This window comes from Rhagoletis pomonella, unplaced genomic scaffold (assembly GCF_013731165.1).
Source record: "Rhagoletis pomonella isolate Grant_MI unplaced genomic scaffold, Rhpom_1.0 Rhpom_scaffold_00008, whole genome shotgun sequence".
NCBI lineage: Eukaryota > Metazoa > Arthropoda > Insecta > Diptera > Tephritidae > Rhagoletis > Rhagoletis pomonella.
In genome coordinates this window covers 24,232,871-24,246,834 of record NW_023458562.1, presented here as the reverse complement: position 1 = coordinate 24,246,834, position 13,964 = coordinate 24,232,871, and the positions used below count along the sequence as shown (strand labels likewise).

At 35.4% G+C, this 13,964-nt stretch overlaps 2 protein-coding genes across 2 annotated transcripts in view; both read left to right on the top strand.

The window, feature by feature from the left end:
- The window catches only part of LOC118744488 (nitric oxide synthase-interacting protein homolog), a 160,667-nt gene that overhangs the window by 58,743 nt on the left and 87,960 nt on the right, over positions 1 to 13,964 (top strand). The gene's annotated exons all lie outside the window — the stretch shown is intronic.
- LOC118744487 (ecdysone receptor-like) lies at positions 3 to 706 on the top strand. Its single transcript, XM_036477529.1, has one exon. It carries the CDS (start codon positions 23 to 25, stop codon positions 689 to 691), a length of 669 nt encoding a protein of 222 aa, XP_036333422.1. The 5' UTR covers positions 3 to 22; the 3' UTR covers positions 692 to 706.

The following is a 13,964-nucleotide window of genomic DNA, read 5'->3' as shown; positions in this document are numbered from 1 at the left end:
GATTGGCCGCACGCAAACAACAATGATGAAGCGACGTTGGTCGAATAACGGCGGTTTCGCCTTTCGCATGCACGAAGATTCGTCCACCGAAGTCACCTCATCCTCCAACGGCCTCGTGCTCAGCACCGCACTCTCGCCCTCACCACTCGATTCGCCCGTCTATGGAGAACCAGATCTTTGGTATGATGCCGCCTTTAATGGACATGGTGGTGGTCACAGCGTGATCACTGCAGCACATGGCTGTGCGGCGTTGCTACCGCCACAGACCACTATAATACCCTTACCACCATTGGGCGGTGGCAATGGCATCAACAATAATATGAATGGCAACGCAGCTGGCCACATTGCTAATGGCGGAAATTTCAATAATGGCAATGGTGGAGGCAATGACGGTGGCGGTGGTGCTTTGGGACATGGCCATCAACTGGGTAACGGGCATCTTGTTAATCAGCAGCAAAATGCACAAAATAATAACAATAATAATAATAATAATATGCATTTAAATAACAATATGTTGCATACAACATTGAATCAGGGTCTAATGAACGGTTTGATGAGTAGTGTATTAGGTGGAAATATGGGAATGCAACACAATGGGCTCAACATGCAGCAGCATACACCACGCAGCGACTCGGCAAATTCGATATCATCAGGTGAGTCGGAGGGGGGGGGAGAAGGGGCAAAGAAATAATATGTGTTGTACTTATGTGTATAGTGAAAAATCGTGAAATTTAAGTGAGGGAATTATAATAAATATATATATAATATGCGAAGGGTCTTTGTCCTGGTCATGAGATCTGTTTTACTTTTTCGAAAGGAGCCACTATTGATCCTCACTCAAATTTTCAAAAATGATGAGTGAGGACTTGTGGTGTAGATGTGAATAAGGCTCTACTTTTTCGAAAAAAAATTGCCAACTATTAAAAAATTTAATGCAAATTTTTTAAAAAGTTAAAACAATTATCTATAAAATTAAATATATGGGTATCAACCAAAATGATTTTCAAAAGGGTTGCCACTACTTTAAAAAATTAAATTGAATTTGAATTAAGGAAATTAGGTAACTGACATATGTTTCACCATATTGGTACCAGTCCGAAAGAGGTTTAAGAAGGCAGTAGTGGAAAATATTTTTAAGAAGGTTGCCACCTGTTTAAAAGTCGAATTTGGTTCATTTATGCTCAAGTTATATGAAATATTAAAATATGGGTGCCAAATGAGAGAGTGCTACGAAATCTTTAGTTTGACATTTTATTTTTTTTTTGTGTTTGAATAGAGTTGGCACCTTTTGGAAAAGTTAAACTCATGTTATTTAACAAGTCAAATTATTTAGAAATGGGTATCAATCCAGAAGGGTTTGAAAAGGATTTATTTCTCAAATTCTATTTAATTCAACAGTTAATTCAAATATGTGTGTATAACAATAGCCAGACAAAAGAGATTTAAAAAGATTTTAGTTTGAAAATGCTTCTAAAGAAGGTTGCCAGCAGTTTAAAAACTAAATTATACACATGTCAAGTGAAATAGTAAAATTTGTGTCTAAAACGAAAGAGTTTTAAGAAAAGTTATGTGTGAAAATATTTTTCATTAGGGTTGCCATCTGTTCGAAAAAAAAATTAACTATGTACATTAGCGTGGGCCGAAAATCCGCCTTTTTAGAATATTCATTGGTAATAGCAAAAATATGATTAATTATGCTTTAAAAAAATCTGTGTGAAATTTGGAATTTTTTGGTCAATATCCTAGGCTTGCCCAAGTCAAAGTTCAATATGCTCAAAAAATAAAAATTAATAAATAAATTAATTAATACATTTTTTTTGACTAAAATTGCAATAATCTTCGAAAGTATTAGTCCTACATAATTTGGTATATGGACCTTTTTTGTAGAAAATCGAAGTTAGCTAAAAAAAACTTTTTTAATACTTGAACTTTGGTGGACATGGGCGAGCCTAGGATATTGACCAAAAATTTTCGCATTTCCCACAGATTTATTTTAGAGCATAATGAACCATATTTTTGCTATTACCAATCAAAATTCTAAAAAAGCGGATTTTCGCCCCACGCTAATGTACATATTCATATACTCCTATACATATACAATAGGCGAAGGAATTTTTTCTGAAGACCAACAGATCTGCACCGTTTTTTTGGATTTCAAAAATGAGAGGTCAAATTAAAGCACCAGGCCTGTAGATGTGCAATGAGGTTTTATTTTATTATGATATTAAAACTTTTTTTAAACGGTTTTAACTAGTTACTAGTATTTAAAAATAGCTTAAAACCAGTAGAAAACAATACAAAGTTACTCAAAACTTGCCAGTTCCATTGCCTAGCCGACATCATAAGAAAAAAGAAACTTTATAGGAGTTTATTTTTGGTTTCCGGCAGGCTAAAAATATGATGTATTGTGGAACAATTTTCAAGGATGACAAGGGATGGTTGAAAACCGTTCCACAATACCTTTCAAGAGTCGTTCATTTTTAATCATTTCGAGTTATGTGCTGTCTGTTGCCATAGTTTCCGGACCTTCTGGTTTTGTTTCCCGTAGTATAGGAAAATTTACAAGAAATAATAAAATCCAACTTGACTTCAGACACACTTTCTGTTGCTTTGGGAACACACCTTTTCATTCGCCTTCGAAGGCCGAAGAAACGGACAAATTTAAGAAGCCATGCCAAAAATCATTAATTTAAAAGCGATCTTCATCTGGGGGGTCTGTGTGCAATGATTTTGGAAGAGTATGGCTTTTAGTTCGCATGCGTTCTGTACTAGCAATTTTTTCATGTTCGCAGCGAGCATTCATATTCGTTTATTTACAGTAACTGCAAAAAGCATGGAGAATTTAAAGTTGTGACTAGACACCTCCGTGCAGAAAATAATCTTAATTCCTATATCGATTAACTTTGACAGTGGTATAAAGCGAAAGTATTGATTTACATCCAATGGTAAATATAATGCATACATATATATATATATATATATATATATGTATGAAAACCTCCACCTCTCACAACATGTGTTCCATATTGGCATTGATACAAAATATCTGCACACGGATGCTGTTGTCACTCGTAAGTGCAACAACACTGTGGGGTGCAACTGCATGCATATCTACATACATATGTATGTATATACAGCACACCCGCAGTGCTGCACAGATTAACTAGGATTTTGAGGTCGAGGTTACACGCTGGTGAGTGCGCCTGCTGCTCTTTAAAAGATGCGCCTGCGACCCCGCTCTATACATATGTACCACAGTAAATAATCAGAGCCATTTCAAATTTAGAGCAAAGTTTAGTATGTAAAAATTTATTTCTATGTATGGAATTTTGCTTTGGGTTCACTATATCGTGAACTGCAGTATTTCCTAGCCACATGCAACGTTGTGCTGCATGCAGTCGATCGCCCTTGACCGCTTGTGCACTAATGTACTACTTTAGCTAAGGACGAGGTGAAGAGACCCTACGAGTTTATACTTAGCAGTAAAATTTTTACTGTTACTACGAATATTTAGAGCTGCATATGTACATATGTAGTAATATTGTGTAAGTATGTATGTACTTACTTGCCAGCTGTTGACACATTTAAGTGAACTTTTTTGTTTTTGTTATATCTACCATCAACTGGTGTTGGTGGTAGTTTTTGCTTGACGTCTACAAACTAGGACAAGGTTACGTGCAACAACCACAAATTTCACATTACATACCCAGCACCAGCACTGCCACTCGCACCGCCGCCCCTTTGTTCTGCTTAATTTCAGGGTCACTTGCAAATTTACTGCAGTTTTTTTTTTCATTTGCTTAGGCTTACGTGCGTTTTATTTATTTATTTTTTCTTTTTAATTCTTTAATTTTTTTCGGCATTTCGCCCTTATTTTCGCTTTTATTATTCCACTCAACTATGTACTATTTGTATTGGTGATAATATTGCTTTTTCTTCGCTTTCTGCTGGTTAGTAAATTTTGTGAACTGGAGCGTTAAAATTGCAGTGTAACCCCAAAATGCCGCTACAAATAAAATTTTGGTGAAAAAACTAAATTACCCACATTTAAAAAAAAATTTCAAATAGCTTACCAGCATACATCAAAATCGCGTAATTATGCAAATTATCCGGATTGTCGGCCAGCTGTATTGCTAATTGCTTGTTCTAAATTGCTCAAATGCGGTTGCCATAAGCAAAAAATGGCTGGGATTAAAAGCGAAATTTGCATTTTGTGCACTTCAGCATTTATTTACCCTATCTTAGATAGCATTGGACGGTTATTTTGTAAATGTGAATTTTTTGCTTGTGTGGTTTATGGAAATAAATATTATTTATTATAAATAGAAACACAAATATTTAATTGCACAATTCTGATGAAAACTAACCAAATCTTTTACCGAGTTCAATAAAACCTGTTCTGGTTTTAACAATACTATCAAGTACAATGGCTTGTATTGAAGGTATTGCTAGTCGATAACTTTTGTTGAATTATTGTCGTCTTAAGCCTGCCGCCGTGATGCGTTCGTTACGTTTGCGTCACGGTGGAGAGGATACCGAAATTGGCGCCGTTGGCAACACCGCAAATCGGCTCTCAGTGAATTTGACAGAATCAGCTCTTTTGCCGGCGTCACAGTCGAGATGGCAGCAGTAGTGATGTGCTATTTTAATACTTTAAGGTATTGACCGATATTCGGTACCGATTTAAAAAGAACCAATGGTTTCGAAACTCCGTACCGAAACATTTAAGTTTGGAATAAAAGCACACATAGGCCAAAAATATGGAAAAACGGTTCAGGGGAGACTCGCCTATCAGAACCCGAATGAAGGAGCCAATAGAGCTTTTAATACTGATTTAAATGAAAGATATCGGCTCGAGGCCAAAATACAGAGAAACTCTTACTTGTTTGAAGCATTTTTGTTCCGGCTGAATCGGACGATATCATTTTTGTAGGCATGGGGGCAGATTTTGTAACCAGTTAGCGACAATTTTCGAACCGGTTTTGTTGACGTATGATATGAAATATTTTTACGTCAACAAGTGCGATATCGATTCGAAACTTGTCGCTAACTGGTTACAGAATCTCCCCTGAAAGGCTTTTTCATCCATCAAAGCATTTTTCTTGAACATTGGATCGACTAAGGTTATAACTGATAAAATAATATTTCTCTGACGAAAACGGAGATTGAGAAAAAGATAAAGATGATGAAAATAAAAGCGGAGGAGTGAAATAACTGTTATCAGACAACGTAAAAATAAACGTTGGGTGTAATAACTCTTATTGGCGACGGAAAACATATTTCTCCTGCATAACAATAAACGTTGGGTTATAACTCTTATCGGCGAAATAAAAAAAAATATTTCTCATCTAATAACTGTCATGGAACAATGTATTTCCGATAAAACTTATAACTGTTATGTCCCTGCTCTCGATGCCAACTCTCAACCTTTGAATCAAGTATTGACCTGAGCCTTCAAGTCAATTACTATACATAGTATATTTAACGATTTGATTGTATGTATCAAATATTAGTTTCTATACATTCTTTTTTTGATGATACCTACTAAATATGTTCTCCATAACACAATTCTTCCTTGTCCAATGATACCCCCGACGCAGTTCACCTTGAAAAGGTCAAGATCATATTCTGCATTACATCCTTGCGAAATCAGGTCATCAGCTGCCCTCAAAATTTAGGCCACAGCGGCAAATTACAAAACAAGAAGCAATCAAAAAAAAACAATATTGCGCACAAGGGCGCATAAAAAGAGCAAAATTTTCGTACATTGTGCCAGTAACCCAATTCCAGTTCAATGTTAATGCAACGAACCCGTGTGCCCGTATGCACGAGTGCACGAATTTCAGCTAACGGTTGTACGTATGAATGGCGCATTTCGAAGCGACAAAGGAGCGACGAGTGCACGAACAAATAAACAACAACAAAAAAAGAGCGAATGCAATAAATGTAGGTACTTGCAATTTGGGCGTTTACACTCCTTTTCGTTTTGCAAGCATGCACACACACACACACATATGTATGTACATACAGGCATACGTGTATGTGCGTCAGACAATCGGCAATGATCGTTCCAGCGAACACACGACGACCGCTATCGCAGCCGACATGCATGCAACTCGATAACGGTGCATGCAGTGATGCAATTCGCTTACCTTTACGTTCCTTCATTTTGCATGTGCCAATGAGGCGAAAATGTCATTGCCACCTCAATGCAGTGCGCTCATCGCAAGTGGCAGTCGGTCAACGGCGGTGGCAAAAATACATACTCGCACACTGCTTTCGTGCGGCGCACAAAGTATGAAGGACACCGTATTTTCGACGACGAGTCAGCAAGCACACAAATTAATATTTTATTTTTTTGTTGTTGTTTGCCTCTGCACTTTTGCTCACATTTTGCATTTTTTTTAATGAAATTTTATGCATGTAATTTTAGGCATCGGTGTTCAATTCTTCTTCGCCGTTTGTCCTTTCTTTGCTTTGGTTCGCATTCGTTTGAGTGAACAGCAATGACGACAATCTTGAAACTTCGTTCGACTGTTGCATTCGTTGCAACGAAAGCTGCTGCTGCGGCGGCGTCTGCTTTGGTGTTGTTTTTTTTTTTGTTTTGTTTTATACGGGGTGACCGACCGACCACCGACTAAATGTTTGCAGCACGCAAATGCATTTGTTTCTCTTCGCTTGTCCTACTGCGCGCTCGTTTCTTGCTTCTACTACATACTCTTTGTTTTCACTACCTTATGCTAGTGTCTTTTGTTGTTGTTGTTGTTGTTGTTGTGTTTCAATCATGCGCATGCAATGACATTCCCTCATTGTGACATGCAAAAAGAAAAACACCTATGTATGTCTGCTTAGCAGAGTTGCATGCGTCTAATTGCAGTTCGGCACAGCTACGGCTTCGCTCGAGCGCTTTTTGCGTTGCATGCTGCATACACGTATTGCCTTTCGCATAAGCTCTTGTGTGTAGTTTTTTTTTTTATGTATGAGCATAAGTGCATGTGTGCGTATGTATGTATGTATATTAAGTACTTCCCTGCCATTGTTTATTCCTATGCGCCTGTCAATTTAACGCTTTGTTGAGTTTTTTCAGCTTCAGCTTGTTGTTTGTTTTTCTTTCATACATATTTGCTTGTTGTTGCTGCCGCTGCTGCATTCACTACGTGTTGCACACATTTCGCATTGGTCCTACCTCAAGAAATTCTGCATTTAATGGATATAAAGCATGCATTCGTCGAGTTTCAAGTGAGTGCTTTGCGAGGCAGTTGCTATTATTGCATTCGGTTTACCCATTGTGTGCGTTGGGACGATCGTGGCGCGACCTCTTTTGCTCGAAACGTACGCAATTTGGTTTGAATTTTTTTTCTTTTTATTGCTTTTATTTAAATTGGTTCTCGCTTTTTTTAAATGTATTTAGCGATGCTGTTTACTTCTCTTTATTTAACACTTTTTACATACATGTCGGTTGTCCGTTGTCTTGTAAATTGTTGTACACAGTTGCTGCCTTATGCTCATTCGCATTTACATTTTTCACCTTTTTTATATTTGCATTTTTTTGTTTCATCATAAGTGGCATTTATTTTTAAACTTAGCTACCTCAGTTATCCGCTTTTCATCTTTTATAATCGAATTTTTCGCTTGCCGCACCGCCATTCATCTTGTCATTTACGTACGTGTTATGGGCGTCACTCACCGACAGTTCGTCAAGGTTTTATAACGGTTTGCTTGTTTGGTTTTTGGATGAATTCGTTTTTTGTGTTTCAATTTCTTGTTATTTTTCGTAATTTGTGCCACTGCTTGTAGGGTTGTCAAATCAATCATCTGCTTAAATAGTCGCGGCAAAGATGATTAAAACAAGATAGATAATTATTTAATATTTGCGGTGTAGGTAGTATTTTTACATACATGTTTATATTGTCGTGTTTTATAAAGCTACTCGTAGCTTGATGCTTTTGAGTATTTCCACAAGCTGTGCTACAAAAAAAAAAAAAACAACTTACCAAATGTATAAAATCGCTAACCTTAAGCTGAAGCTGCATGGCAGGTTTTTAGGCGGTGTGGCTTTCGGCATTCAAGCCTGAACAGATGATTTAGTGCTTTTTCAGGCTTTTCAGACGTCGACTGACAGTTCAACACATGTACGAATATTAGTACGGTTGAAAATCCGCGCATCGTGCAGCGCTTTGCAGAGAGAAAGATAATGAATTCCCCTAATACCTTTTCTGTTGATCAATTCTGGTCGGCTTGACTTTTTCGGCCACAGCATCATCTCCATAAACACCACATAATATTTTGCTTGCTTTCCTTCTCCTCAAGCAGAGTAGCGAAAAGTAGCGAATGAATTTTCTTGAAAACTAGAAACTATATTTTATGTAACTGAAAGCGTATTTTTACTATTGCAAGTCTTGTGGAATTTTTAGAACCGTTTTAAAAGCCTCAACTAAGTATATTATTTGTATCTGCCTTTTGAAATATACTTTAGAATTTCTAAAATTCCTAATTTAAAACCGGTTTCCACTTGTTATTTGGCTCTAGAAACTTTTATCGTTTTAATCCAAGACCAGTGGTCTCTACGTTTATGCCAACAATTTTTATGTATTTTGGCTGACTAACTAAATAACTAGTTAGCAGTGCCAAGCCATACCAAAAAATGTTTGTAGCGAAATTGTAAAAACCCAAATAACAAATATAATTTTGTACGAACACTCTAAAGCAATGCGAATTAATCGACTTAATTTATATGCCAAATTTAAGCTTACGCTTTTTTCATTGCAAAAAAGTCAAGTCCAAGGGGGTTTTGGGTTAACCCCAGCTGAATGCGAACACTTTTATTTTTCTAACCATAAAGAATAAAAGCATACTTAATGCATTACAAATCGGACAACAGCTTCATAAACATGTACTCGTACAAACATACGTATTCATATGTATGCAGTTGAGCAGAAAGTTGTGCGTGCGTACAGCATGCATGAATTCATTACCGTAATCAACAATCGATTACAAAGTGTCACGCTAATACTTGATATGTTCGCATCAGAGCGCACGTATGCATACCATTCTAAACTTTTGCCCAACGAGTTGGATGATTGAACAGTGCATACATATGTACGTTTCAAGCCGATGCACAGTGGAAGAGCGCCATATATTTAAAATACATATGGCAAAAAGTAAAAATTTAGTACGTAAAATGGAGAAACGTGAAAAATCGCATAAATTGGCGGAAGTGCTAACTGTTATCCGATTTTAATGAAGCTTATTTTTAATCAGAAAAACTTAAATCTGAAAGTTTGTCACACTGCTCACTGACTTGCCCACCGGTAAAAAAGCACAATCGAATTTTATTAAACTCGGTTACCATCTACCATACATACTTGCTCCTTAATGTAGTGGGCGAAGAAATTCCTCAATGTATGCCACTTTTTGTGCTTCTGCAGTCCTAGACAAGGGTACTACATTGCAAAATTTTTGTTAAATCGGGTTTCTGTTACTACTTTTTGCCACAATTTATATGCGGATCTGCCAATGTCAAGCGTCCAGTCTATAAAAGATATACACAAGGCTAGCAGTTTGTAGCAGCTGGAACTTGTTTCAACAGTTTACACAGAGATTAATGAACGTCGTAAGCACAACAACTCCCCAGCGCACGTTGGTGCAAAGCAGTTAGTTACGCTCTTCATAAAGTCGTTAAAAATTCTTTAAATGTTCTGAACTCTGAAAGAACTAGGAAAAATAATGAAATATCGTTGAAGGGCAACCCTTTTATACTATTGTACTTCGGATTAAAACTGACTATGCTACCAACAAAAACAGATCTTTACGATAAATATAACACTGAATTAACAGCCCTTTGAATACTAGTTAATGTTGACATTTTCCTCTGCAAAAAGAGTTAGATCGCGTTAATACGGATGTCAAGAGTCGACCCAACCACTCTGTTGGCTATTCGAGACACTTAGAAACTTGGAATTTCTGCCACTCTAAGACCACTGTGCGATGTTGTCCAACCTTAATATTATCATATTCTTTATCTTTCTTTTAAGTACATAAGACAATTATACTACTTGTTTAAATAGCAATCAATTTTATAGCGAGCACTTAAAAAAAAGTTAAAGCATCTCAGCAGATTGCAAGAACCACATGAGTGTAGTATGCTGCACTCACATCTTTTACTTTAATTAAAAATTTTGGAATGCAGTAAAATGGAAGTTCTAAGCTGCTGAAAAATCCCACTTACCCTAATTTTTTTTTTGCTGGCAGTGTCTTCCATATAAAAAAAAATTGTCTAACATATTTTTTTATGGAAAAAATGCGAAACACCTTCAACCAAAAAAATTCTAAAAATCAACGGTATTTTTTACCAACTTAAAACTTTAAGTTTTGATGAAATTAAAAAAAAAAACAAAAAATAACAAACTGGTCAAAACATCGCACTCCTACTATTTCATCGACAACGTATGTATATATGGCACCAGGTGTCCAATGTCACTATATTGGTTAAACGGCTGAAACGTGTGTACTTTCCATAATACCCGCATGGAAATGCAACGCTGTTATTAATTCAAGTAACTCCGTTACAACTGCACCCAAAGACACCAATGAACATTTATACATACATATGGACATGCGAGTATGCCCACTGAACGTGCGGTATCAAACAAGCAGCAACGATAGCGAAAAGCGGCGACGACAACAACTCGAAAAGACATGTTGTCAATGATAAAAAGTAATGGAAAGAAAAAAATCAAAAACAACAGCAATACTAAGTAAACGTGCATCAGAAATATCAAGCGACAAAATTGAGGTCAATGGTTTGATTACTTGGAAATTGTAGAAATTAAATGTACTGACTTGAGAATTACTATGTATGACATTAGGGTGGAAAAAAAATGCATGTAGAAGAAATAAAATCCGACTCTTAATGGTTTCACCCCCTAGGATTGTTTTGTATCGAAAAAATATAGATACTCCATTTTTTTATTTTGAAATGACAAAGTATATTTAGAGGTCGCTCAAAGCGCACAAATTTTCCATGTATTTCATGTGGGTAAAGTGAATTTTATAGAATTCTTAAGAATCAATATTTTCCGATCGCAAAACTCTTTCAATAATAATACCCAATTGTTTAATTGAAAAATTTTCATACTAAAAATTTTTTATGGGTGCGCCATTTCCTTTATTAGGGTTTTTGGGGGACCTATAAAAAGTATTTTATAAAAAAATAAAATAATAATTGGGTATTGTTATTCGAAGAAGAGAGAACCACAGTTTTTCGATCGAAAAATATTGATTTTCAAGAATTTTATACGACTTCTACGCAAAATTATTTTTATCCATACAAAATGCATGGAAAATATTGGGCGCGTTTTTTATAAACGGATATCGGCAATGAGCGCATTAAATTTCCGACTTTGCTTAATTTGGACCGCCCTAATGTTCATATGGTTGTTGGGTGGAAAAAGGATGAATAGATATATTTACTTTTTTTTTCTGATAAATGTCTGTAACAGCTCAATTATATCGAAGTTGAATAAGAATTCTTAAAGCTGCTGTTTTGTGAAAAAATCGGTGTTTTCCCAACGTAGGTACATATGTATATCTTCAAATAGGTAACATACTCAGTTGCTGTTTTTATTTCTCATTTAAATTTTTATGTTTTCGTCGTTCTTCTATTTCATGTCAAGTTTTTCGACAGCAGCATATCTACCCTGACGCACTCAAAAAATTCTGTAGATTCAAATGTAAATATGTAGTGCACATTTACGCATGCATACATATCTACATATGTACACATCTATGCATGTGCGCATAGAAATTATGTTGACACACGCATTGCTTTATTTATAAGTTTGACATTGACTTGTTGCGCTGTGACTTTGACTTTTGCTTTCAAATTCAATGCGCACACACACTCCCACCAAATAACATAATTCAAAACGAAAATGCAACGCTGCAGATGTGATTTCTATGCGCTCTTACGCAAAATAACGTGATAATTTGGTTGCTTTGCGGATTTGCCAGTTGATTGTTAAGGCAAGAGTGCCATGTACCGAAACGTGATGACTATCGAATAACGGTAAGCGAAGTATAAATAAGCAAAACAAAAGAAAAAAACAAGAGGTTTTCAAAAACATGTGTTGCCGCTCTATGAAAGCGCGTATGGTTTCTTAATTTGTCTTCTATTCGGTTTTAGTGGGTGTGCTGCAACACAACATACAAAGTTGTACAGCAAAATTAATGGTGTTGTAAAAATGCGAAACCAGAAAATTCAAAAAAAAATTAAATAAAAACGGTTTATTGCAAAAAAAAAAAATATTGTTCAAGCCTCAACCTTGGCACAATTTGCATGCAAATGTACTAGACAAAAGGCTATTTTGCGCTTTATTTGCGGAGACTTTTGCACATTGCGCAGGGTTGCTTACACCTTGAAGTTGTCATATTATTGATGACAGTAATTTAGTTGATTCATGCGCACAAAGCACGTTGTTTTTTTTAGTACTTTTTACAAATAATGATGAATGCTAACAAAATTAAAGTTTGCAATTATGACGGTGCGAAATATTGGTTTTTGCTGCATGTTTTTTTTAGCCAGACATTAATTTGTGAATTCGCAATATTTTTTCTTTATAAATATTGCTATCGAATTTTTGTTGCAGTTTCGTAGATATATGTTTGGTTGTTATTGTATGTTATTTCTATTCATAGTCTTTTTTGGTATTGTTAAGGTTTTGACAGCCACAGCATGTCTCAGTGCAAGTTAGCTTTAGTCAAGCATTTTCCCCTTTGGCTTTACTACAGAACGTCATTGAGTGATGATCTCATTATAAATTCGAAAATAAATGGCAAAAGTGATGCTCCGCAGCTGTCAACTGTCAGTTAGTGCATGCAACCGTGTACATACATAAGTAAGCGCAAATATGAACATCGGCAGTGTTGCATCCCTTTTTCGCACGCTCATTAAATCTAACCAACGGGCGTTTCACCACACAAAAAATTCAAGTAGTTGCCTCTTTTTTTTTTTCTTTTTTCTTCGGTATACATTTATTTTTACGCTGTCTTTTAATTAATTACTCCGTTCATACTAACATATTCCAGTGCTTTTACATAGTACTAGTCAGTCTTACCTGGTTGTTAATGCCAGCCGACAAGTCTCTCACACTCTGGTAAGTTGACTGTTTGTTTGCTTGACTGTCATCCGTTGCTCGTCATTATTGTACATGCGATTTGTCGCAGTACGGAATATAAAAAAAAGTCCAAAGAAGCACTTACCTGTTGGTGTCATTATTCAACCTGTTTTTTGTGTTTTAATTTTTGCTTTTTTCTGCTGCTCTTAGTTTTGTGTAAATTCCAGCCAATTATGACATTCACAAAGTCATGTAATCATTATTATTTTTCTTTAATTAACTGGCTATGTTTTATAATTAATGACATGGCTTGTTGGTACAAAAATACGCGTGACGTTACGTAGAATAAATTCTTAGTAATTAAAAATTTTCCATAGCATAACTCCGTAAGAAAGTCGGAAAATATAAAACTAGTAAAAATATATGTAAGTGTTGCATTTTCATTGTGTAGCTTTCTGCAGGGCTCTCAACTATCCTTAGCGTGATATTGAGAATGAAAAAACGTCTGAGAAATAAAATATATATATAAATAAAAAGAAAATTAAATTAAAAAAATATTTAATTGAAAAAAGAATAAAAAAAGTTTCTGAAAATTAAATTAAATACAATTTTTTTTGTTTTTAAACAATAAAATCTAAAAATTTAAATAAAGTTAAGCTTAAAGAAGAAAAAATGAGTATTTAAAAAAGTGAGATTAACTAAGTTCCTAAAAATTAAATGAAGTTAAACATATATTCTTGTTATAATAATAACTACTAATTCAAAAAAAAAAAAATATTTATCAACAAAAACAATAAACAAAAAAATAAATAAATTTAAATAGAAAAAGCATAAAATCAGTTTAAAAAA

Bases quoted from the DNA above. Each gene is read 5' to 3' on its own strand.
- LOC118744487 (XM_036477529.1), top strand. From the start codon at position 23: ATGATGAAGCGACGTTGGTCGAATAACGGCGGTTTCGCCTTTCGCATG.